The sequence below is a fragment of the Lontra canadensis genome, unplaced genomic scaffold (assembly GCF_010015895.1).
Source record: "Lontra canadensis isolate GAN:19392208 unplaced genomic scaffold, GSC_riverotter_1.0 scaffold29, whole genome shotgun sequence".
Taxonomy (NCBI): Eukaryota; Metazoa; Chordata; class Mammalia; order Carnivora; family Mustelidae; genus Lontra; species Lontra canadensis.
The window spans coordinates 7,542,363-7,567,409 of NW_022631023.1; the positions used below are offsets into that span (position 1 = coordinate 7,542,363).

The 25,047-nt window shown below is 38.2% G+C and overlaps 1 protein-coding gene across 7 annotated transcripts in view; it reads right to left on the bottom strand.

Moving 5' to 3' along the window:
* The window catches only part of DYRK1A (dual specificity tyrosine phosphorylation regulated kinase 1A), a 145,200-nt gene that overhangs the window by 19,077 nt on the left and 101,076 nt on the right, over window positions 1-25,047 (bottom strand). For 4 of the 7 annotated variants that reach the window (XM_032865335.1, XM_032865330.1, XM_032865332.1 and 1 more), the window contains 6 exons: window positions 21,956-22,152; window positions 15,519-15,638; window positions 13,261-13,449; window positions 8,900-9,047; window positions 4,115-4,401; window positions 1,467-1,613 (listed from right to left, as the gene is read on the bottom strand). In XM_032865335.1, the coding sequence (XP_032721226.1) occupies window positions 1,467-1,613; window positions 4,115-4,401; window positions 8,900-9,047; window positions 13,261-13,449; window positions 15,519-15,638; window positions 21,956-22,075 (1,011 nt within the window). In that variant the 5' untranslated portion in view covers window positions 22,076-22,152. Of the gene's footprint in view, window positions 1-1,466; window positions 1,614-4,114; window positions 4,402-8,899; window positions 9,048-13,260; window positions 13,450-15,518; window positions 15,708-21,955; window positions 22,153-25,047 lie in introns of those variants that run through there. The other 3 variants (XM_032865331.1, XM_032865334.1, XM_032865333.1) reach the window with 3 other exon arrangements.

The window sequence follows — 25,047 nt, forward strand, 5'->3', positions numbered from 1 at the left end:
AACATAGCAATAAACAGAACAGACAAAAATCTCTGCCAAAAAGTTTATATTACAGGGGAAGAAATCACTACTAGACAAATATATAATTAACTATATTATGTCGATGCCAAATAAGAACTACGGAGAAAATTAAAGGGATGGAGAGTGACAAGGGACACTGCAACAGGTACTAGAGGATCACAGAGAAGATGTAGGGAGAGCAAAGACCTAAGGAAGTGAAGGAAGGAGCCATGGTGCTCCCTGGGGACAGGGACTTTAAGGCACAGGAAAGAACTAATGCAAAGGCCTTTGGTATGGGCCCACAGTATGGGCCTAGGTCTACTGTTTCCAAGGGACCACAGAGCAAAGCTTTGAGCTGGGACTGAGAGAGTGAGGGGAGGCGAGGTCGCAGAGAGATAGCAGGAGTCAGAGGGAGTAGGGGATTTTCGAGCCACTCAAAGGACTTGGCTTTTACAATGAATGAAATGGAAGCCACTGAAGTTTCAGGGGATTTAACCGAATATAGTTAATTATATTTTATCATATTTTAATTATAATTAATACAATAGAATTTAATTTCACACTGTTTAAGCCCATGAAAAAGATACTACTTTACAGGGTAATATTACTGATAACAAAACAAAACCAATCACACACTATGCAAGTCACTGCCCAGGAGTGGCTCACTGGCTATAGTTCAAGTGAATTAACAAGACAGAGGGGACAGGTTTCCGACACCATACTAATAGTTGTATAACCCAGTGTAAGTTAAGTCATTAAATTTTGTTGGCCTTTCTTTTCTTATTTATAAATGCAATGGACTGATTAAGATCTGTAATGGTTAACTTTCCTTTTTAAAAAACGACAAACCCCATAATGTTTTAAACCAATGAAAAGTCCAATTTCTCTGACTGCCAGAGAGCGTGGCCTCTCCCATGCCCTCTTAGGCACTGCCTCTGACCTCCAAACACCTTCTAAGAACAGACTGAAAACCCATGAATTAGAAGAATTACGTATCATCTGTAGCTGTTAAATTCTATAATCTTAATTCACCCTCAATTATTCAGATCAAACAGCCCTCCTCAAGGCCACTGGTCATCACTTCTTAAATTCCAAATCATACTTTCAAAATTTACAGCGATGTTTACATTGTTCTTAGGGTGGCTCTTATGCATTTTTATCATCATTTCTGTTACATTATACATAAAATCTGTAAAAAATTTAAACCAGAATGCTTAACTTTTATTAACTTACTATTCTTCTCAGTAGCGAATTGAAAGATCTCATTTCCCACCTCAAATCCTAAACTCACCATGATAACTGAAAAAACTTTAAAAATGGATAAATTCAAAAGTGTCCCAACATTTGAATATTTAAATTAATAGGCATATTTTCCTAAAAACAATTTTCAGGTTACTGTCATAGATTAAAAACAAAAAGAAATTATGAAAACAGAAACAGAATTTTAAAAGCAATCCATCATATACCTCATTGGCTCCACTGAACAGAGGTTCTCCAGTGTGCATTTCAACCAAAATACACCCAAGGGACCACATGTCAATAGCAAGGTCGTAAGGCATTCCCAGTAGCACCTCTGGAGACCGATAAAAGCGACTCTGAATATACTGGTATATCTGAAATATATTTCAATATCGTATTAATTCCAACATAAGTTTTGTTTAATTATGCTCCACACTGAATTAAGTACATTTAACTAATATTAACAGAAAAAAATAATCGGCTAACTCCTAAATTTGGGTTCCATTTACCCATTTCAACCTTCTACTACAAGTATTATCTAAACAACTAAACATTTCAAGAGTGGTTACTCTGACTGTGAAATGCAAAACACAACACAACAAGTCCTTCCATTTAGTGCAATCCTAACTGGTAATCAAGATCCACACCCTAAAACAAATAATTATGCCTTATTAGAAAAAAGACATTATTGAGAATAGTTTGTTTCTCTATTATTCTTTCCTGCTATGGCTGGCACTTGGTTTACCATTAATGGAAGGACTAAATTGTATTTAAACTAACCTTAAGAATGTATTTCAGCATTAAGTCAAACAAACTCTGTACACCGTAAATGACAGTTCAGGTATCTACACTGTAGTAGTCTCATAGATAAATGTGAGAAAGGCTGCTAGTAAAATCCAAATGAGAGTCGATTCTGACCAATCACTTCTGCCCTGCGCTCCTCCACCTCAGTCTAAGACTTCTTAGGAAAAGAAAACCTTGAAATGGATAATTTTCAACAAAGTAATCGGAGAATATCTTAAGAAACCAATTCATCTTCACTTAGCCATTGTAAATTTGTACCTAGCAATATCGTGAAAGCAAAGAAAGTTTTATGTAAAAAGAGAAAGAAAGAAACAAAATCCTCCTAACTAAAACTTCCTCACTTAACACTCTCGACTAGGCGGCCAGCAGTACAGTGCTGCTTTCTCCTGAATGTTTCTGTGGCTCCCACCGGAAACTCCAGCCAAATCTCCAAGAATAACCTGAGGCCCCCATAAGCAGGTCAACCCAACTTTAATGCCTTGTCAGAGTAAAGAAACTGAAATTCACAGGGACCGAGAAGAAGTATTACGTTTCTAAGTTTTCACAAGCCAACAGCACTGGTAAGCCCAAAGACTCCCTACTAGTAAGATTGTCTCATTCCCCGGCTTACGCAAGAAGTTTGTCAGTCACCTATACATTTTGGTTAAAAGCAGTGGTTGGGTCATCTACAATGTTGTGCCCCAAAATCCCCCTGAAATACACCTGCCCTGCCACCTTCTGAGACTGAGACTAGGGTAGGGTCACTGCATGTGTATTTTAGAAAGGATCTCTCATTCTATCTGATACACCGAACACAGTTTAAAACCTCATTAAGCCAAAGGGATAGTTGTCTCAGTTTGGCTGGAGAGACATTGTAGTGTTTGATATTAGTACAGAACATAGGATTTTGTTTAAATGGGGGGGGGAAATTATTCCAAATCTAAATCTATTCAAATGACTCTCAAATGGGCATGTATTTTCCATTCGCAATATACTTTATCCCACATTAACAACTATGAACAGCTCCTGATTTTCAGAGGCATCTGAAACTGCAAATTTTGCTTCCTACTCCTTCAGTTTATTTCAGTGATCTACAACACCACTGCCATGAAGAGAGCTGCAGAAAAGAACAAGCCTGATAATCCTGTTAGCTGACTATAAATCTTCACGACTGAATTAACCAGCCATGTCTAAAACACGAAAAAAAGTTGCATAGGACAAGAACTCTCACTCACTTGGAAAAACAAAAACTGGAAAGCCAGTATGAAATATTATCTGAATGTTAGTTGTGGTTTTTCTTTTTCGCCCCAAGAAATGCAGCTTCAGTAATTACAAGTAAACAGGAACAGTGTTTAAAGTGAGTACAATATTATCAAATGATTTTAATTTCTTTCAAGAAAGAAACCTATCACTTCTATGTTATATGTGAAACACACTGTTAAGAGAAGCTTTCATAACATTAGAAAGAATAGTGGGAAAAATCTGCTTTCTTAAATCCGCTAAATCTCAATCTGTATTATTGCTACAGACAGGTCTGTTTTTAGCAGTCCGAGGAAAACCAGTGTGGACCCGTGTCAGAATTTACAGAGGGAGAAAAAGATTTAAACTTATTTATCAAAAACAAGTATGTCTAACCAACTGTAATTTCTATACTGTATCACCATGTGGAATGCAAAACTACCTGTATATTTCTAAACCCATCAGTTTTTGAAGAAAATCATTTATCTTGATCTATCTTTGGAGAAGAATTTCACAGCAAGGATTCAATATTCTAGTACTGGAATATCCCCAAATTCATACTAAAACCTCTACTTGCAAAATATAGTTTAAAACCACCTTAGGCATACGTATAATTTTTAAAAAACTACTTTTAAAAAAGCCCAATATCTTCTAATCCAGAATCTTATATTTGCATTTGAAGAGATATGTCCCCAAAACATGTTTCAACACAATGTGATTAGCGTGCTGTATTTTAAGGGTAACTATCCTATAATTACCCCCAAATCGTAAACACATTAATAACATTTCAAGTATCTACGGACACTATTTTATTTAATTCTGTTTTAATTCACAAGTCCTGAAATATACTTACCCTCTGCCCCAACTGACAAGAACTGCCAAAGTCAACGATCTTGATTGCACTGCGTTTGGGGTTACAAAGAAGGATATTCTCAGGTTTTAGGTCACAGTGAATGATACTAAGTTCTGGAGTCGCAAGGAAAAGCAGTGCAGTGCACATCTGCTGTGCAAACTTTCGTGTTAGGTTCAAAGAGACACCTCGAAAATTGGTGTTCCTCAACAAGTCATAGAGGTTGTAAGACAGCATTTCAAAAACTAAACAGAGATGGTTTCGAAACATAAAGTGGCGTTTCAAATGCACTGAAAGACAAAAAAAGTTTCATTTTAAATTATACATGCCAATAAAATGAGAATAATGTATGCATGAACTCTCAAACAATCTACAACATTTCAATGTCAAATGTAGAGTGAAAATCAAGTTAAAATTTGGAGATCAGCATTCTGCAGTAACAGCACATTCTATAATCAGTCGGGAATATCTAAATTGTTCGTCTGCTGAGTTAAACAGGTGTGGTGTCTGCCAATAAACAATATAATGTAAGAAGTACCACCAAAAGACTTTGCTTAAAAAAAAAAAAAAATGAAGTCAGGTCTGAAAACAAGTAGCAAAGCGACAAACAGTACTGAGAATATTTCAGTAACTTTATGCTCACTTCTACGAGAAAGCATTTTTTACTTCCTCAGAGCCCAACCTCACAACTTCACCTAAGCTCCACCCACTGGGATCTCCAAGTTGTGACAATGCGGGACTTGGCATTGTCTCTGGGAAGGTTTTCAGGCTCTGATACATATTCACATTCTGCTCTGCTGAGCCTGAGATCTCCCTAGTAATTTCCTGCAACAACTGTCAAAGGAAGACACAGATCTTTTTTTCTTTTAGGAAAACAAATCAAATATTTGAAAAGCACGCTTTACAAGATCTTAAAAGAGTTCATAATCAAGTCATTTGATTGTGTTCACCAAACTGGTAAATGGTGTATCTTGTACACAACTGAAGGTCTGGGAAAACTTGAAAATAAAGCTCAATCAAAAGAAGAAATTACAAGTAGGCTTATGAATGAGAAAAGCGTATAGAAGCCATTACACGCTATCACGCTATCACTGCTGACCCTCTAAAAATGCCTAATACTCACTAAATCGCTTCAAAGACTGTGCTTTTAGTACTAACACTGCCCATCAGATGAGGTCATTCAGTGAAGCGCTGCCCTTCACTGTAAAACTCTCATGTACACCAAACTGAACACTCAGAACTCAACTGGAATGACATAATACCACCCATCTGTCAAGGTTACCTTCATTTTGGGTCTTTTAGTTTCATAAAAACAGAGGCTCCTCTACAGATCTATCTGGAGTAACCACGGTGGTATTCAAGGTCTGGTCCCTGAGAACGGGGAATACACTGTGTTGTCCCGCACCGCCTCCTGGGGAGCAGTGCACATCAACACTGTTTTTACATCATCCTGACACACACGATCCAAAGTTAGGATAAATAACGATACAAATACTTCGTAGCTCTATCAGAGCCTACAGTACAACTCAACACTCTACCAATAAAAGGAATCCTTAAAGGTTACTGAAGAATGTATAATATCTGCTCTTAATCACCGAAGTTCATATGTTTCATACCAGAAACGGAGCTCCACATGCAAGAGAGACACCCCACAAACTTGGTCAAGAGTTTTAATTTGATTAAGCAATAGCCACAAAAAGAATGCAAAAAAGTAAATGATGCCACAATTCCAGTTTAATTATGAAAATTCCTTTAAGAAGCTCTGTGATTAGAAAGTTCCTCCAATGGGGGTGCCTGGCTGGCACAGTCAGTAAGCATACGACTCTTGATCTCGGGGTCATGAGTTCAAGCCCCACACTGGGCATGAAGCCTACTTCAAAAAAGAAAAGAAAATTCTTCCAGTGGAAGATCAAGCCAGTTGGTTCCACTTGACTTCCCAATTCATTATTCCTTTACTATCTACAATGTACTGAGCACTAAAGACGTTGTCAAATCTCCAACACAAGTATATTTATGTATCTTTTAAAACTGAACTTTGGGGATAATGGAGGGTCAGCAAAACTTTGTTCTAGACCTTAACTGAATTTTCTTCTGACTAGATCATGACAGGTACCAAATAATCCAGGTGAGAAATTATGCTACATGGTCAAGTAGTAGTTTTTTTTTTTTTTTTTAAGTTTCAAAGACTTAAGATTATAAAACTCATCAGAATAAATTATATTTATCTATCACACTAAACAAAAGTTATTTATATCAGAAAAGAGCAATATGACTTTGAGACATCTTAAATTTAAGTATTAAATCTACCTGCAGCACTAGGTCTAAATCTAAAGGTTTTATTTGCCTTCCAATAGAGAACCTCAGTTCCTTGACACACTGCATTCACCACCTCCCTAAATAAGAACTTAAAAAAAATTTCATCTAAAAAACATCAATCATGATTAATGCAACTTTCATAATCATTTTAAAGTTTGCTAAAAAACAAACTTTATTTATTAAAATTTATTAAATTTTTTAATTTACTAAAAACAGTTTATTAAAAACAAAAATGACAGGCATTATTATATACAACCAAGTGGCCAGCATTTATTGAATACTTACTATATACTTGCCATGTTTTCTTTCAATAAGGCAGAATTAAAATATTACAGTAATGCTATCAACATATTCTCTACTACTTAAGCAAACACTCAAAATACAACATACAAAAATGAGGAGGAAGAAGTGGAGAGGCATGTCCACAGATTACTTTGTAAGTCAAGTATCCTTCGAATGTCCTTCTTGTGCTTCTATGTCCCTTAAATGGAAATACACTCAAACTTACAAGAAGTTATAACTGACACTGAACAATAAGTGTTCAGTGAATATGAAAAGCTTTTAAATACAGATGTAATTACAATGAATTATATCAGGTATCTACAGAGAAGAAACTAAGAAAGAAAAATTAATAGTATAAAAGCTCATTTTCTTGCAATACTGGGGAATGAAGTGTGTTCATAAATGAAATCTGATCTTGGTATCTGAACCTTACATTTTTTTTTAAAGTGTATTTATTTACTTGTCAGAGAGAGAAAGATTGAGAGAGAGAGAGAGAGGGAGGGGCAGAGAGGAAGGCAGAGGCAGAGAGAGAAGCAGGCTCCCCGCTAAGCAAGGAGCCTGATGTGGGACTCGATCCCAGGACCCTGAGATCATGACCTGAGCCGAAGGCAGAGGCTTAACAGACTGAGCCACCCAGGCGTCCCAGAACCTTACATTTTTAAACACGCATTTTTTTTCTTTTCTGTTTCCACCGTTTTGGACAAACTAAAAAACCATATTGCCCTACTTACTCATAAAAAGGTATTTTATTACATAAAATTTAACCTCATGTTTATCAGGTAAAGCCAACATTTCTGAACAGGGTTGCTATGTATACATGCCTACAGGGAACTTCCATAGTTACTTGATCCAAAGGCCTCAATCCTAAAATTGATGGCATCTTGTATTTATATGAGACGGCAATTTATTTCTCAGTGGCACATAAAATAATGGGGTCTTACAATCATCAGTATCATAGATTTGACTGAGAATAGTATTAAACAAGGCATAATTATTAATGTTATGCCCATGTATCAACTGATCCTAGACTTCACTATTTGTTTTTAAAGATTTTATTTACTTATTTGAGAAAGAGCACAAGGGAGGGACAGAGGGAGAGGGAAAGGGAGAAGCAGGCTCCCTGCTAAGTAGGAAGCCCATCACGGGGCTCAATCCCAGGACCCTGAGATCACGACCTGAGCCAAAGGCAGAGGCTTAACCAACCGAGCCACCCAGGCACCCCTAGACTTCACTATTTTCATAATTATTCTATCTTCTTTCTGTTTTCAGGAAAAACACTGTAAGACAATGAAACACCAGAGTCTGACTCGGGCAAAAGTAGGTTCAGATGCTAGCTGCAGAGGCCTGGGAACTTGGTTATGTTATTCTTTGTATATAAACTGTCTATAATAGGGGTGCCTGGGTGGCTCAGTGGATTGAGCCTCTGCCTTCGGCTCGGGTCATGATCTCGGGGTCCTGGGATCAAGCCCCACGTCGGGCTCTCTGCTCAGAGAGCCTGCTCCACGCCCCCACTCTCTGCCTACTTGTGATCTCTCTCTCTCTCTCTGTCAAATAAATAAATAAATAATTAAAAAAAATAAACTGTCTATAATATAAGGATTTCCTTATAAGTATATATTATTATTTATCGAATGTAAGTTTCCTTACAGGACTGCTATTACTATTGCAGATGATGGAGAACACAAGAATATGACAGGAGTTTGTTAAAAAGTGGCTATTACCACTTTTCTGCTATAGTTTTTAAGCCTTAACAGCTTCTAATGCTGCCAAACTGACAGAACCTGGGGAGGAGTCTGAGATCTTGGCTAAGATATTCCAAAACTGGTTCTATAATATATTAGCTTACTTCTAATTTCTAAGCTGTATTAGAAATGGTTAAAGTTACCAAAAAGAGGACCCCTGGGTAAAATTGCACCATTAAAGCAAAGAAATGGCACTAGTAACTTGTAAAATATGACACTATTCTTGATTCTTTCTAAATTATATGCCACCTGGAATGCCCATTCCCCAAGATCTAGAGTGTTACTGCCAACTCGAGTAACATTTAAATCTACACCCCCCAACAGAAGTAAACAGTTGAATTTTTAACCTAGCACTTTAAGATAGAATCAATGTATTTTCATACATAAATAACCATTAACTCAAACTTCTGGTCCAGATGAGGACACGTGGCTTTATTTGTTCGTTTACCTATGTAGTATTTCATTTCAGTGTCATGTTTGTTCATGAGCTCAAGAAGTCGCACTTCTATCTGGGCTTGATTCAGAAAAGCCTTCTTGTTCTTTATTATTTTAATGGCAACCCATTCTTGCTCCACACGATCATAAGCCTTTACAACCTGAAAGAGAAAAAAATAGGAATAATTCTCTATTTCATTAGTGGCCAAAATTTCACATTTTCCAATTCACCTTAATTGTATATTTACCTAATTCTCACTTTTCTGACCTCCCTAAGCAGAAGAGGTCCTATTCATTTCCATTCAGTATCATTCATCTATTACTTTACAGTCAACTTTAAGTCAATCTTTTTATTTCTTTATTTGAGAGGTAGAGAGCATGAGCAGGATCAGTGGGAGAGGGGGAAGCAGACTCCCCACTGAGCAGGAAGCCCCATGCTGGGCAGATCCCAGGACCTGAGCTCACCTCAGATCACAATCTGATCTAAAGGCAGATGCTTGCTTAACCGAAATGAGCCACCCAGGCGCCCCAAAGTCAGTCATTTCAATTAACTTTCTTTTGTATCCTTACACGGTTTCTAAATATCCACAATATCGCTTTCTTTTTAACAAAAGCTAGATTAACTCTTTTCCTCCAGAAGTAAGTTATAAATCTTGTCAAGTGCTTTGGTTTGGAAGAATCTGATTTAAATCTCAAGTATACATGTAAAATATTTAAAAAGTTCTAAGTCATTTGAAAAATGCAGATAACTTCCTAACCTTAAATTAGATTTTCAGAAATTAAAACACAGGTATTTAACAAAAGACAAATCTAATACAAATTACCAGGGAAGTTCCATGATAAAAGTCAAAAGCCACAATGAGATGGTCTCGATAGTTATAAAATCAACGCCAAGAAAAATGGAGTGCTCATAAGCAAATCACTATGTACACCTCTTGTTTTAATTCTACTTGTGGAGCATAAGCAATAACACGGAGGACATTGGGTGAAGGAGTGAAGCGAGTTGGGGGAAATCGGAGGGGGAGACAAACCATAAGAGACTGTGGACTCTGAGAAACAAACTGATTTGGAGGGGAGGGGGTAGGGGGGTGGGAGAGCCTGGTGGTGGGTATTAAGGAGGGCATGTATTACATGGAGCACTGGGTGTGGTGAATAAACAATGAATCTCGGAACACTGAAAAAATAAAATTAAATTAAAAAAAAAAAAAGAAAAAAGGAGTTTCATATTATTAACAAAGATTTACATAAAAATTAGAAAATCAATGCACAGATAAAACTATCCACAAATCAGAAACCCACTATAACTGATTAAAAGTTAATTTATAATCTATGTAGTCTGAATAGGCAATAGCTTTATCCATTTTCTAGCACATTCACAAAGTCTGGAGATGTAGGGAGAACTCCTTGTGATTCCAATGTGTAGGCTGTCCCACTGGAGAAGAGAAGTGAATGGAACGCATGTTCCAAAATTTACATCAGTCAAGGTTAGATATATTGTCAAGGATTATATATGCTTCAGTTAAAATCAAACTTGGAATGAAAAATGCAATTATTTTTGGTTTCACCCAATTCTTAAAAATACAATCTATTGTCTTTAAAATCAGAGATTACCCCGGTAAACATCTGACCAAGTGGTTTTGATATTCTTCTGTTCACTGACTATACTACTGGCACCAAGAGCTGCAGTTCCATGCCCAGATCCCAGTGGTCTCCAGGACAAAGGCCACCAGCAGGGCCCAACTATTTAATGACTTAGCAAATAGTTAACTGGCTAAATGCTAAAGCAATGGTTTTTGACCCTGAATTACACGTTCAACAGGCAGTTTGAAAAATACAAATGCCCAGGATCCAGTCACAGAGATTCTGATTTAACTGGTCTGGAGCCTAGGCAACAGTCCTCTCCCCCAAACCTCCCTGGGAAATTTCAATGTGCAATCAGGACTGATAACAACCACTGGCAAAAGAAATGAAGGAGTCCCTTATATGACAAAGATCTGGCAGAGTTTAGAGAAAGTCTGACTAAGACAGTATGAAAGACATTACTTGGTGAGTGACAGGTCCAGAACCTGAACACCCTTCAGCTTAAGGGAGGCATCAGTCTGACCCGATGAGATGGGGTGTGATGTCAAAAAGGCCTCTATTTTCAAAGATCTAACTACGCTCACTTGCTCTTAGGAACTGAAGTATGAGAAAATTAAAGTGAAGAGGAGGAGAAAAACATCACTCTGAACACAAAGACTAAATATTTAGCGAAAACTTTAAAAAAAAAAAAAAGGAAAACAAAGTTTAGCATCTGCTGTATGGCCACAATTTTCATGGTGGACAACATATTAGTTAGAAAAATGTTCTGCTGGGGGACCTGGGTGGCTCAGTCATTAAGCATCTGCCTTCGGCTCAGGTCATGATCCCAGAGTCTCGGGATTGAGCCCTGCATCGGGCTCCCTTCTTGGCAGGAGGCTGGCTTCTCCCTTTCCCACTCCCCTTGCTTGTGTTCCCTTCCTCACTGTGTTTCGCTCTGTCAAATAAATAAATAAAACCTTAAAAAGAAAGGAAAAAAAATATCCTGTTGAAGGCAACTGCCTGAACAGGTGGTATAATTTTTAAGATGAAGACAGCAATCCCTCTATCTAGGGTGTGCATCGCCTTACTAAAATCTGGGCCTCAGAAATGCCTCTCCTTAAGAGACTGACAGAGAAGTAGAAGCTGCTTCTCACAAAAAAGTAGTATTTCATAAAGTGGGACTCCCAAACTACTGAGAAACCCTAACTCAAAGAAAAAGAGCTATGAATCAAGGAAAAGTTCTCTGAGTTATGTACAATTATCGAAATTCCTTGAAATCATGGAAAGGGGGAGGAATTTTATGCAGATGACAGGAGGGCCTTGTAAAGCCACAGTGGCATTACAGCGGTCCTTTAGCAACCTCGTGCAGATCTCCTTACAGGTTTAATAGCTGCCATCCTTGTGGGTCTACACCTGTGGCTGCTAATGACCTACCATATACTTTTTGTCCTAAGTATGATCAGACTGACACACGAAGAATTTTCCCTCACAGGTTGAGAAGAGGCATTTTTTCCTATCTCAGGGCAGGAACAGATCAGTAAGAGCATGTGTTCTGTACTTTTTAAAAAAAAAAAACCCCAAAACAAACATTTTTAAAAAGTAGTTCAGGAAAAGTCATTTTAAACCGCATTCTATCCTCATTACTGAGAAGTCAGAAGTGGTGTTTGGACTGCAGGTTAATAATGGACTCCGCACACAAAGTCTGCAAGGCAAAGGAGACTGGAATCAACAGTAAATCACACCTCAAACCAAACCAAACCAAACAGAGGGACTGGATGAGATAGGATTGACAAGCGAGAGTAGCTGGGGGTCCACAGCCAGAGAAAAAGTTTTTAAAAGAGCAAGGACGAAGGTGTGATGGCTCGCGGTCTGAGCATAGCTGATACAGCAGAGAGACGTATTTAGGGTTTTGTGCTTTGTAGCAAGGCCAGGTGGGCAGGTGAGGAGGGGAGAGCTTTGAGCGGAGAAGCAGCCAGAAACAAAGATAAATATCAGGTCTCTTGGGGAGCCCTTTCCTCACTCTGCCTGCTCGAAGCTGCTGAATGAGCCTTTCCATCACAAACAGCCCCATCACAGTACCAGCCATGCTGGTGCTGGGAGAACAGGAAGAGGAAATCCTAAAGACCATCTGCCCACTTCAAGGCCTGATAACAGAAGGTGACACAGCCCCTGGCTTTCCCAGACTCCAAAAAATAACAGGGCACCTGCTGTGCCAACGGAACTCTTATCTTTTTAAAAAGGATTATCAGGGGGCGCCTGGGTGGCTCAGTGGGTTAAGCCTCTGCCTTCGGCTCAGGTCATGATCCCAGGGTCCTGGGATCGAGCCCCGCATCGGGCTCTCTGCTCAGCAGCGAGCCTGCTTCCCTTCCTCTCTCTCTCTCTGCCTGCCTCTCTGCCTACTTCTGATCTCTGTCCATCAAATAAATAAATAAAATCTTTAAAAAAAAAAAAAAAAAAAAAAGGATTATCAGGCAGGAAGGTAACTACTTCTAGCATCCACATCGAAGAATCATCCAGACTATACGAGGGGGGCAATATCACGTATTAGTGATTACAACCCACCACTCAGTCATTAGTAAGATACGTACTAGAGAGCTGCTCTAGAAAGTAAATACAGACAAAGAAAGTCTAATGGAGTTTTAGAGCTGATGTAGTTTTACTAGCTTTAAAGAAGTATGATAATCCAAATGCTCACATATCCACTGTTTACAATATATTACAAACACTGAAAGCATACCACTGAGGGAAAGGTGTAACAACATGATTCACTATCAAGTTCTAATTTAGGAAATTCAGCATTTTCCATTAAATTACCTGTCCAAAGGAACCTTTGCCAATCAAGGAGTCGATTTCGTAACGATCCATCCACTTCTCTCCGTTTTTTACAATATAATCATAGTTATCATCATCATAACCATCATTGTAAACCTTCCGCTCCTTCTTATGACTAGAATCGTCTCCCTGGCCCTGTTGGTGTCGTCGCTTCTTTTTTGCATAGTAAACCTGAAATGAGAGTATACAGTGTTTACTCTATAATTTAAATCTTTGGCGGTTAGCAGGAGGCATATACATATATACATACACACATACACACATATTATATGTATCGAGAACATGTATGAGACAAGTCTGCCATCAGGAGGAAAGTGATGAATTTTTATTCTTTATAACAAATACCAAAAAATGAAATAAAGAACTTTCTACAGTTGCTATTAGAATTGCATAATAACACGGATATATAACCAATGAAAAATGTCTACCCTGAAATTCACTTTTCAATTATACTGTTTGCACATTTTATAAATAGATGTTAAGTGACTAGTCCAAAGTAGCCCATTCAAGAAGACTAACAGGGCCCAATTTACATTTATGTCTTAAACTAGGGTATAATTTCTATACAATGAGGGGGCACAGCTCTTAAGAGTGTAATATAAGGGATTTGGCGGGAAAAATATATAGAGATGCCAATGTAATCAGCAAACGCCAAACCAAATAAAGAGCATTTTCATCCTCCTCATGTCAATATCTTGCATGCCCTCTGCCAGTCCATCCCAATTTTACATTTGCTCTGAAGGCAAAAAGTTTTAAATATGAAAGTCAAGATAAATATGAACTGAAGTTCTACTAATACAAAAGACCCTCTGAGAAGTGTCCACTTTTTTAAGTCTCTAACAAAGTAACAATTAATGAAAAAGCAGCCACTCCCTCCTCCTCCCCACACTAAAGGCCGTAAATCCTGTGACTGATCATAACTGAGTTATTTTCCTTACTAAATTGTTTCTAAGACCAGTAAGAAATAACAGGTAGACTAGGGAATAGCCCAAGTAACTGGTAACTAACTGAGGAAACCATAAATTAACACTGCATAGAATAACATCAGAACAACTCTAGTTTACAAGATGGCAAAAACGGTTTAAAAACAAGCTTCAGCAAAGCTACCGTTTTTGGTGAAACTCTTGTTTCACCAAAGCTTAACAGGAGCTTTGTTAACAACTTCTTTAGTTTTGTTAACAGTTAACCAGATATTAACAAACTGACATGAATAAATTGTTAATAATTTATCAGATTTTTCAGGTAATCCAAAGCTAATTTGGCACATCTTTTCTAAATCATCAATTGTGTACAAAATCCAACTGAAAAGTGTTCCTCACGGAGTTCATTCTAATCATATCTTTCCACATTGCCACAGTAATATAACAATACTGGCATTAAATGGCATCAAAGTGCAGTAAAATTTACACATACGTAAGAACATCCTTTTAGTTAAACAGCTCTAGAGCTGCTAGAGCATAACCTTTTAGTGTGACAGGACATAGGGCTCCCATGAAGCGGAAAGGAAGCACAGGCAAGTCTACTCTTCTCCAGAAAAGCTCATTTCATAATTAATTACAAAGCTAGAGCTGAGGCTAGAAGCAAATGGCAATCAAGTCAAAGGTCTAAGACACCAGAAAAAAATTTATGCAAGTGAAGAGCCAAGTTGGAATAGGAGTAATTCAAAGTGCTAAGTGGGTTTTTTTTTTAATCTATTTACATTCACCAAAAAGGTTTTTAAATATCTTACAACAGAATAACACACATAAAAATTTAAAAGACAATTTAAAACCCTAGGAATATATATATATGTATATATATATAAAATAAATTAGGATAAATGCCTCTTAACTGGGTATAAATAGATCTCTGAGCTTCCTGATATCCATGGCAAAAACAGAAAGAGATATATAAAATTTAAGCAAAATTTTAACATATACATAATTTTACAGTGTCCTTATTCCCTTCCTTTCTTCTTTCTTGTTTTGGAGAAGAGTTATTACAGAATTAATATCTTATCATATATTAAAAACAACTTTGAAAAAAGGGAGAAGTTATCCCCAAATATCTTAATTTTTGGCAGTCTCTGTTAATAGATTTTTCTTCTACAATGTAATTATATTATCTAAAAATCTTTAACTTACCAATAATCATCAATATTACAATCACCGGGAATAAAGTTTACTATGTTTAAAAGGGCCACAAAATAACTTTTCTTTCCTGCTCTATTGCAAGATATGCTGTTAAATCAATGGTCTTACCTCATTAATATGCTTATATGTTTTGATCAAGTCAACAGAAAGTTTTCTCAGAGGAGCAGTTGCTGGATCACGGAAGCTTTGGGGCATCCGCCTCTGTAACATGACAATATCAGGCATCACCTTAAATAGACAGAAAAGACTAGCACTTTAACTATACTTCACTGGTGCAAATCCCCTCTCTTCTGTAACCTGTATGTATGTATTAAAAAAAAAAAAAAGATATCTACATTAGAACATTATACATTCTCTCTCAGTTATCTCTTTCAACCAGATTCCAGCGAAGAAACCACTGGAACAAATCAATGAAATGAGAAGATAATGTGCCAGCTGCCCAAGGCTTTCGAACTTGTTCCTCAGATTAAACAGTACAATCACAGACATGGCGGGGGCCAGGAGACACACAGGATGCTGCCCAAAGAGGGCTTCTCCACCATACAAGGAATAACTTCTGAATTATTCCTAAAGTCCGACCTGCTTGACAACAGAGAAACCCAACATGCAGCTTCCTAGGACAGGATTTCAGGCCCGACTTGGCACCACGAAGCAAAGCAAGGAGGCCACGGTGCAGGGACGGAGCACGGCACTGCTCCACTCCTGAGATCAAGAGTCAGACACAACCAACTGAGCTACCCAGGAGCCCCTGCAACTTGTTTCTTTAACACAACTGAGGAAATCATGCTCTCCACGGTAACATGCCTGACCTTACCCTCCACATTCTCATTCCCCCTTATCACCCAGCACCACCTGATATACTGTGTATTTACTCATTTACTGGCTTAGGCTACTCTCCTTCTCCTTCCACTACAGGAAAAACTCGGTGAGGTCAAGGATTCCTTTGTTCAGTGTTGTATTCCCTTTGCCTCAAACAGTGGTGGGCACATAGATATTTAATAAATATTTGTGGAATAAACAAATGAATCCATTATACCAAAATCTCTACTTACAATTACACTAGGAGCTGACCACAGGTAAGTTCCAGAGAACACCTTAAAGCTCATGGAACTCTTTTAAAAATGAATTTCAACCACATTCCATTAACAACCCTCCCCCCACCAATCCTAAACTGCATGTCCTTCGTCATCTAATAGGTCGTCAAGAGTTCAACCATGAGCTTCCTGCTAGACGGGGAATGGAGCAGGGACACCCTCCATATACATACCAGGAATGCTGCGACTAGCATGTCCATGATCCTAGACTACTGTTCATACCCCACTCCTCCACCCGTAAAGAGTTCCCACCAGGCGTCAACAGATCCTCAAAACCAATTAATTCTATCAAGGTACCTATAGTCACCAACACTAGCCATCTGGGTTCCTATCTAGCTCCCACAGACATTGAAGCCAGTTAAAATCTACTGAGCCAAAAGAGCCCCTAGCAGAGCTCCTCTCCAAGGACGCTCAGGTCAATCTGAGGGGCTGAGACAGCAAATGCATCATACCAAGGCCTCACTGAAATGTTTGGAGTCTTGGGATAATTAACCAACTTAACCCACACTAATAAAAAAGAGAGTTGCGCTGTAGGGTGAAAGTGGACATAACAAGAAAGAATCTCCATCCCCTTGGTATGAAAAGTTGGAGTGACCGTAGAGCAGTTTCCCAGGTGCATGTTCTCTGAAACTAATATTAACATTAGTTTCCTCTGCCTCTATACTCAAAGTCTAAAAGGCTGTTATCCAGATGGTAGATTTACTGAATTACTATAGTAAGTTATTAATTATCTTTTCCCATGCTCCTCTCCTCTTTAAGGTTCCAAATAAGGTTTAAGGGGGTAAAAATCTTCAATGGGAGTAACTATTTGTCTGAAAAGAGAGCAGCAATTAGTAAGAAAATTTGAATTGCTGAATTTTTCAAATATATACTGTTGCATTTTGCTGAATATAAACAGTATGTACAGTAAGGTTCACAGGATATTTTATTCTTATACTTTTCCTTAGAGATGTAATTTAATGAATAAACAATATTGGTAATAAGCATGTCAATTATCTTTATGTGAATGAATGCTATAAGCATTTAAAATAATGGAAAAGGTTTCCCTTCACAAATTTCCTTTTTCATTTTTTAATGCAGGGAATTTATTCCAACAAGACCCTTCTTGGGAGTGCTGGAATGCAGCTGCACCCCACAATGAGGGTCTCACAGAACCTCAACCAGTGAGATATTATGTTATAAATGTAAGAAAAGTTGATGGAAGGTATAACTGTTAGAAACAAATGAATTACTGAAGTAGTTAATAATAAAATAAGAGTAGCAGGTATTTGCCACGCACTCTGTTAGGAGCATACATATTTTTGCATCTTTCATATAATCCTCTCAACAATCTCCTGAGAATGAGTTGATTTCTTGTCACCAGCTTACAAATGGGGAACCTGAGTGTCGGATGTGAGCTGCTTGCCCGAAGTCCCACAGCTCAGAGGGCACAGGTAAGATGGGATCCAAGACCCTGAAAAGTCCCAGGCTCTGAACCATAATACGGGACAAGAGGTCCTGGTCACATTTAGGCTTCAATTCTACTCTTTTGATCAAGTCATTTTTAGGTTACTTGTAGGACAACAAAATTGAGTTATCTTTAATAAACACCAACAAAATAAGCATATGAATGTATTAAAAATTCACTTCATTAAAAATAAGTCATATACAAAACTTCAAATGTGTTTTGAGTTTTTAACTTGCCCATCTACAATTCCACTGATATTTAAACATCTGAGAAACAGAACCAGTGACTACATCTTTCCAGGAATAATTATGCTCACTCAAAACACAAAAATCACACAATCAAGACACCAATTTTGAATATACAGACATACAAGAAACTGGATAGGAACTAATTCTGACTGAGTAACGATGGTTTTCCTGCACTCAATACGAGTCTGTGCTGTGTGCCTGGCATTTCATAAAATATCACTAACCTCTTCCGAAGTTGGCCAACTTGGCCTATGAGGCCCAACTGATGAGCTAATTCTAAACACCTTACTTTTCTTACATACTTCTTGCAAGAGAAATTACTACCTCAGAAGAATCTGTATATATAAGTCAGATACATTCTACCCACAATCGGCCTTCATACCAGACTACATCTCATTGCTTCAAAATGGCACCTTGTACAGACCCAAGTGCCCAAATTATATGGCAAGAGCAAACTCAACTCTACACACTAAGTAACACTCCCTTCACTAACTTTCATTGCGATTTCATGTTAGGTAGCCAAATCTGTGTTTCGATACTGTGCTGCTGTAAGCACAATTAGGAAATAACATTTCCAAACACTCAGGTAAAAACCTACACTAGACTCAAGGCTGGCCCCGAAGAATTTGAGGCTTTCTCCCTTTCCCGATACTTCTCATCAGAAAGCCATGAGAAGGCAGAGGAACAGAGCAAGCTCCTTTCTTCCCTTCCACAGTCAGAAGAAAACCCGTGGTGTTCAGAGAACCCAGGAAGGAGCTCATCAGGCTGTTCCCGTCCCTCAGCCTCCCCACCTGTCCTCACAGCAAAATGGTCAGTTGATGAGCTATCCTCCTGTTGCCTCTAGTTTTTAGAGGCAACAGGAGCTCTCTGGCTCTGGAACTAGAAAAACCCACATTCCCAGTGCTCACCGTTCTTGGACCTTGCTGGGTGAAAACACAGATCACAGAGTGAAGAAAAGCATAGTCTGCATACCCTGCTTAAAAAAGTTACAAGAGCTTAAACAATCTCTGTGTTTTTTTCCTGTAAGGATTCCAGAGTGTACGCTTCAGGAATTTATTTAAAACCTGTCTTTCAGCTTAATAATACCTACTCTATCCATTTTTTATATTCATCTCGTATTTTCATATATAACGAAGAATTAGAAGCACTGTATTTTGCCTTCCTTGCTATTCTGAGAGTGACCGCTACAGCTGAAAGCCACAGGTAGCACACATCCAGAGTCCCGGGAGAGTCTACGAACTATGGAAGGTACTGTGAGAATGCTCACGGCGCAAAAGGACCGAGCATTCCTAACATCAAGCCTACTTTTCTATGATTCCTTCTACTACATCTCTCCTGCTTCCTAAATTTATCTTTTGAACAAAACTGGGTTTAAAAACCTATATAAGACACAGCACTCATATAACCAGAAATAAAATGTTAACGTTCGCTCATTTCGATTATTTGTTCAATAAATCTTTTGGGGAGAAAAACATACTGATAGGATGACTATTAAGAAACCACTGAAATCAAGTAATAAAATTATAGAAGTTTACAGCTAGACTTAAGTTTAGAGAAGCTTAGGTTTAGGGGGTTACAGTCTAAGGTCCCAATCTCACCTGCAAGGAACAGAAAGAAGGGCCCATGTGACCTGACTCACCTCACACAACCACATCGTGAGTCAGGACCTTGAGCCCGTGTTTTAGGACCTCCAGACCATGCCGTATCAGTGCAGTTTTAGTGTTTTATACTTCAGTAATAAGAAAAACCTCTTCTAATCTGCCTCATTAGGTTCAGAAATTCCCTGGGGCTGGCAGAAGTATCTGGCTGAATACTGTTACTTAAAAGACATTCTTTTTGTATCGTATGAATCCTTAAAAATATTTTATAACTTAAAATGGAAATACTAAATGGACTATTTATCTTAAAATCACCCCCAAATAAGATGTTAGCTGTATCTAAAAACAGGTACTGCGCTAACTGAATTACCTACTACAATAATAAAACCACAAAAGTAACTGTAAAGGACTGCAATGTTTTCCAGCACTCCACAGGCCCCAGGAGCTACAGAACAGAAGAGCGCTGTGTCTAAGAAGAAAAAAACCTGGGCTGGACCTCCAAGTCTACTGCTTGAACACTTGGAGAAGTCACAGATGGGAGCTCAGTCTGTTCAGCTGTAAAATACTAAAAACAGGTACCCTGCCTAAGAGGCTGCTTTTTGAACTGAGAGTTTCTTTAAAGTACTGGTGACTCTTGACCAATGCGGGAGTTAGGAATACCAACCCCCACCCCTGCCCCATGCAACTAAAAATCTCTCCAAAAACTTACTTACTGATAGCCTACTGCTGACCAGAGCCTTGCCAATGAACTGCTGATTAACACATACTTTGTATTTTATATACTCTATCCTTAACCATAAAGTAAGCTAGAGAATGGAAACTATTACTAAGAAAATCCCAAGGAAGAAAAATATATTTACATTACTATACTCTATTTATCAAAAAAAAAAAAAAAAAAAAAAAATCCACGTGTAAGTGGGTTTGCTCAATTCAAACCCATGTTGTTCAAGGGCCAACTGTACAATACAAATGATTCCTTGTGCTATTACTACTTTTTGGATGTCCACAGAACTTTTTTCTGGTATATACACACTTTCCAGCTTTAAACATTCAACTGCTCCAATTCTCAAACATAAACCTTCTCAATTTACTACATAAAACAAATTCTTAAGTCTTGTCATAATTCACCTTACTATTAACTGTGAATGTTATTCACATGCTACATACACTTTATAAATGTAAAGCCAGATCAAGTGCAGACAAAAATCTTAATAAATATAAGGGGTGCCCCTCATCATAATGCTAGTTTACTCAGCCAACTGCCTATTAAAGCCACATGCCATTGAATTAAAAATAAAGAACATTTCCTATAAATAATCCAGCATAAGAAATACACTGAAATTTTCCAAGTTTTTGATCATCACTTGATATATTAAACAACCTAAAGAAAACAGTGGCAACCCCAATTCCAAAGTGCATGGAAAAAAATCCTTGGTCGGCGTTCATCATACCCTCCCATCCTGGTGGAGAAAGAAATTTTACCTCAACTATAGTTAGTAAAAAAAAAAATTCTCCCAAACTAAAAAGCAATGCAGTGAGTGCAGTTAATTCAGGAAATATTATGAATGCACACATACACACAGGCACACACGTATACATGTATGTATAGCAAGAGATTTCCACATTTATTGTTAACTATCCATTAAAAAAAAAAAAAGGCTGACTCTCTAGTCTGAATATGAAAATGACCAGCAAGATTAATTTGCTTTACATTCTTTTTCATTTTAAGAAGTTTCATACATGCTGTGATAAATGTGCACTAAAGTAGTTTAAACAGCATAAAATCAGCTCTGTAAGTCTGTGATAATGGAATCTCACTTGTTTTCCTTTAACTTTATTTTTCTTACCCACCTTTTCATAAAAAAAGCTTTCAGTTTATTTTAATTAATATTTAATTATTTAAATATTATAATAAATAACTTTTCTCCTCCCTATTACAGAATGAGAGAATGTGTCTGTGGTTTATGAGTGTTTTTTAATTAAGTGGGATACATAGAAAAAAGAAAAAGCCAACAAACTTTTGAATGCATACTTATCATCCCTCATGTGGCATGTCGAACTGAAAACCACTCAATCATTTTTGTCTGTTTACTGTTGTCCCACGTTAAGGAATAAACCACCACACCAACAAATCATTTCTGCTACATCGTAAACTTACCTGGTTAGTTAGAGGTTGCTGAATCTGGTCAGAATAAGATAAGGCAGAAACCTGTTGGTCACTTATGTTTGGCTGGCGACGGTCACTGTACTGATGTGAATGGGGCATCTGTCCAGCCATCTGAAGGCCAGCAGCATGGAATGAAAATGACGGTGCGAGCCGAACAGATGAAGGTTTGCATGCTGAAGTCTCTCCTCCTACAAGAAGACAACAAGGGAAGTTGAAAGGATGTATTTATAGCCTAAGGTCTCCATCTTTTGACCTATCTGATAGTTCTTCCCTAAGGACCTTAGGATGTTTGGTAATACTAAAAACTTTTAAAACTACAAAGTGCAAACAAGAACGTGCACTTGACAAAACAGTTCTTTGTTAAATGTCATAAAATATAGTGATTCAAGTGTCTATAAATCTGTAGTCAGAGAAAACCTTAAGGAAATCTTTTTGTAAAGCAACAAGATAACCACCCTTAATACTTATTTTCACGTATGAGCTTTTCATCACGCGAGAACTGTTCAAGTTGCACAAGTCATCTCTGATTTCTCGAGAAAGCCCTCTCCAGCGGATCAGCTCCTTAGAAACCAGTGCAAAGAAACACTGCTCAGATACTGCTTTGTACCTGCCAGGTGTATGCAATCAATACTCCAGCATCCCGCAAACCAAGTGAAACTTCTGTCTTCATGGTGCTCACCACTAACACCGGTAATTCAAAGTTAAACAGACAACATACAGGCACAAATTCACAGGACGCTGGATTCCTCCAAACTCTTCTGACACAGTGCTAAGAGTACCCAGAGCAGGTAAGCTCACCCCAAGCATGAATGGCCGATAATGACCCCACAGGGAGGCTGGGACCACAGCCACAATTTTCATTGTAGACACAGAAAATTAACACTTGGTCAAAGTTACGCGGTAGTCAATTAATAAAAGTTAATTCTTCCTTTAAAAAAAGAAAGAAAAAAAAAGAACTTTCTTCTTAAATTCAACCACACTTTTAATCACAGACTAAAGCCAAAGGCAAAGTGTCAAACCCTGGTCAACGAACTGAGGACCCAGAATTCTCGAGCTTGTCTTCCTGGATAAACCAGCTACCTCCAACCATAATTTCCACACCTAATTTCCTAAAAAATAATAGTAGTATCTACCTCAAAAGCCTGTGGTGAAGGTTAAGTGCTTTCATGTGTAGAACACTTAGAACAGCTCTGGCAAACTAACAGATGGTCCAACACCGGCTGCAGCCGCTGCAGTGCGATGGGAAGGACGACGGAGAGAGCACCCGCTTCTGCGGCGCTAACAAGCTCTACCGGAATGTCGCACAGACTCCCCAAACCGAAGAGGACAAAGCTCAATTCTCTCAAAATGCAAGTTCCACTTCTATTTTCTACCACAGAGAATGACACCGCCTTCCTCCCCATCAAGCAGAATCAAGGCTCCCGGAGTCGAGTGCGAGTTCTTGTCCACCACAGACCAACCTCATGCAAACAGCTGCCCCACCTTGCTGCTTCCACCTCCTGCGGAACATCCAAATACAATCACTTCTCATCTCCACCAACCCCTGTCTCACTTAGAGGACTAAAAGAGATTCCTAAGAGCTCTTTTTATCTTTGCCCATTTCTGGACTCCTTCAGTAAGATACTAGAGTGACTCTTCCAAAGCGCACATCTTGGGTCCTCCTCCCTTACTGAAACGTACCGATAACCTGCCTTGGCACTGGCTTCAGACCTTAGCTTCTGTCTCCCTCCATTACAGAGTGAGCTCCCTAACGGACCCGCAGTATATGATCAGTAAGTATTTGCTGAATAAGTAAACGGACAGTGTTACCATCAGGATAGATGGGGTAATTTTCTAAACATTTCATTACTTACACTAAAAAAATACAGTCAACTTAATTACATAGAATAACTGTGTTCAGTTAAAAAAACAAAACAAAACCCTGGGGGTGGGGAGACACCTGGGTGATTCAGTGGGTTAAGTGTCTGCCTTCAGCTCAGGTCATGGTATCAGGGTCCTGGGATAAGCCCCGTAGCACTGGGCTCTCTGCTCAACGGGGGAGTCTGCTTCTCTCTCTCACTCTACCTCTGTCTCTCTCTCTCTCTCAAATAAACAAATAAAATCTTTTTTTTTTTTAAACCTGGAAATTTTATCACAAGGATATATCGAGGACGCTCACAAAGACAGGGAAAAATGTTTAATCTGGTATTGTCTGCAATAGCAAAAAAAAAAAAAAAAAAAAAAAAAGAAACCTAAATGTCAAGTAAGAGAGGAAAAGGGAGGCTTTACATTTGCATGTTAAAAATCACAAAAAAACTGGGAAGGAATATAAACATACATAAAAAAGATTGAGTTCTCGGATATATAAATAGCTCTTATAAATAAACAGTAAAAACAGTAAGGCCCTAAATGACAAATTAACCACTTTAAGGTCTTGGTTTCCCCATCTATGCAGCAGAGCTATTATTATCCTAACCTATTCCCTTAGGTATATTATGAAGTTTTTAAAAATAGGATACCACAAGTAAGTCATGAATCCTAGTACTATAAAAAAAATATATTAGCTTCTCTATTATCAATGTCATTATTATAGACTATGTTTAAACTTACTTATAATATATAGAAATAAGTACAAAAATCATTAGTATATAGATTAAATAATTATAATCAACTGAACCTGTGACAAGGAAAAAAAATGGCCATCACACCAGAAATCCCCCCAACACCACTCCATGACCCGCCCAATCAATACCCAAGCCCCCCAAGTTACAATCTTGATCTCCAAACCTGATTAGTTACAACTTTACAAGTTCACTTAATGTTACATTTATAAATTGTGGTTTGTTCATTATCATTACTTTATGGTATCCCATTATGTGAAGATGTTCTGATTTACTTATCTCTTTGACTTTTGACTTACATTTGGGTTATTTCCAGTTTCAGATATTATAAATAATGCCACTTGGGGGACGGGGGCGCCTGGGTGACTTAGCTGTGAATCATCTGCCTTCCACTCAGGTCATGATTTCAGGGTCCTAGGATCCGGTCCTACATTGGGCTCCCTGCTGAGCAGCAACTCTGCTTCTCCCTTTCCCTCTGCCTGC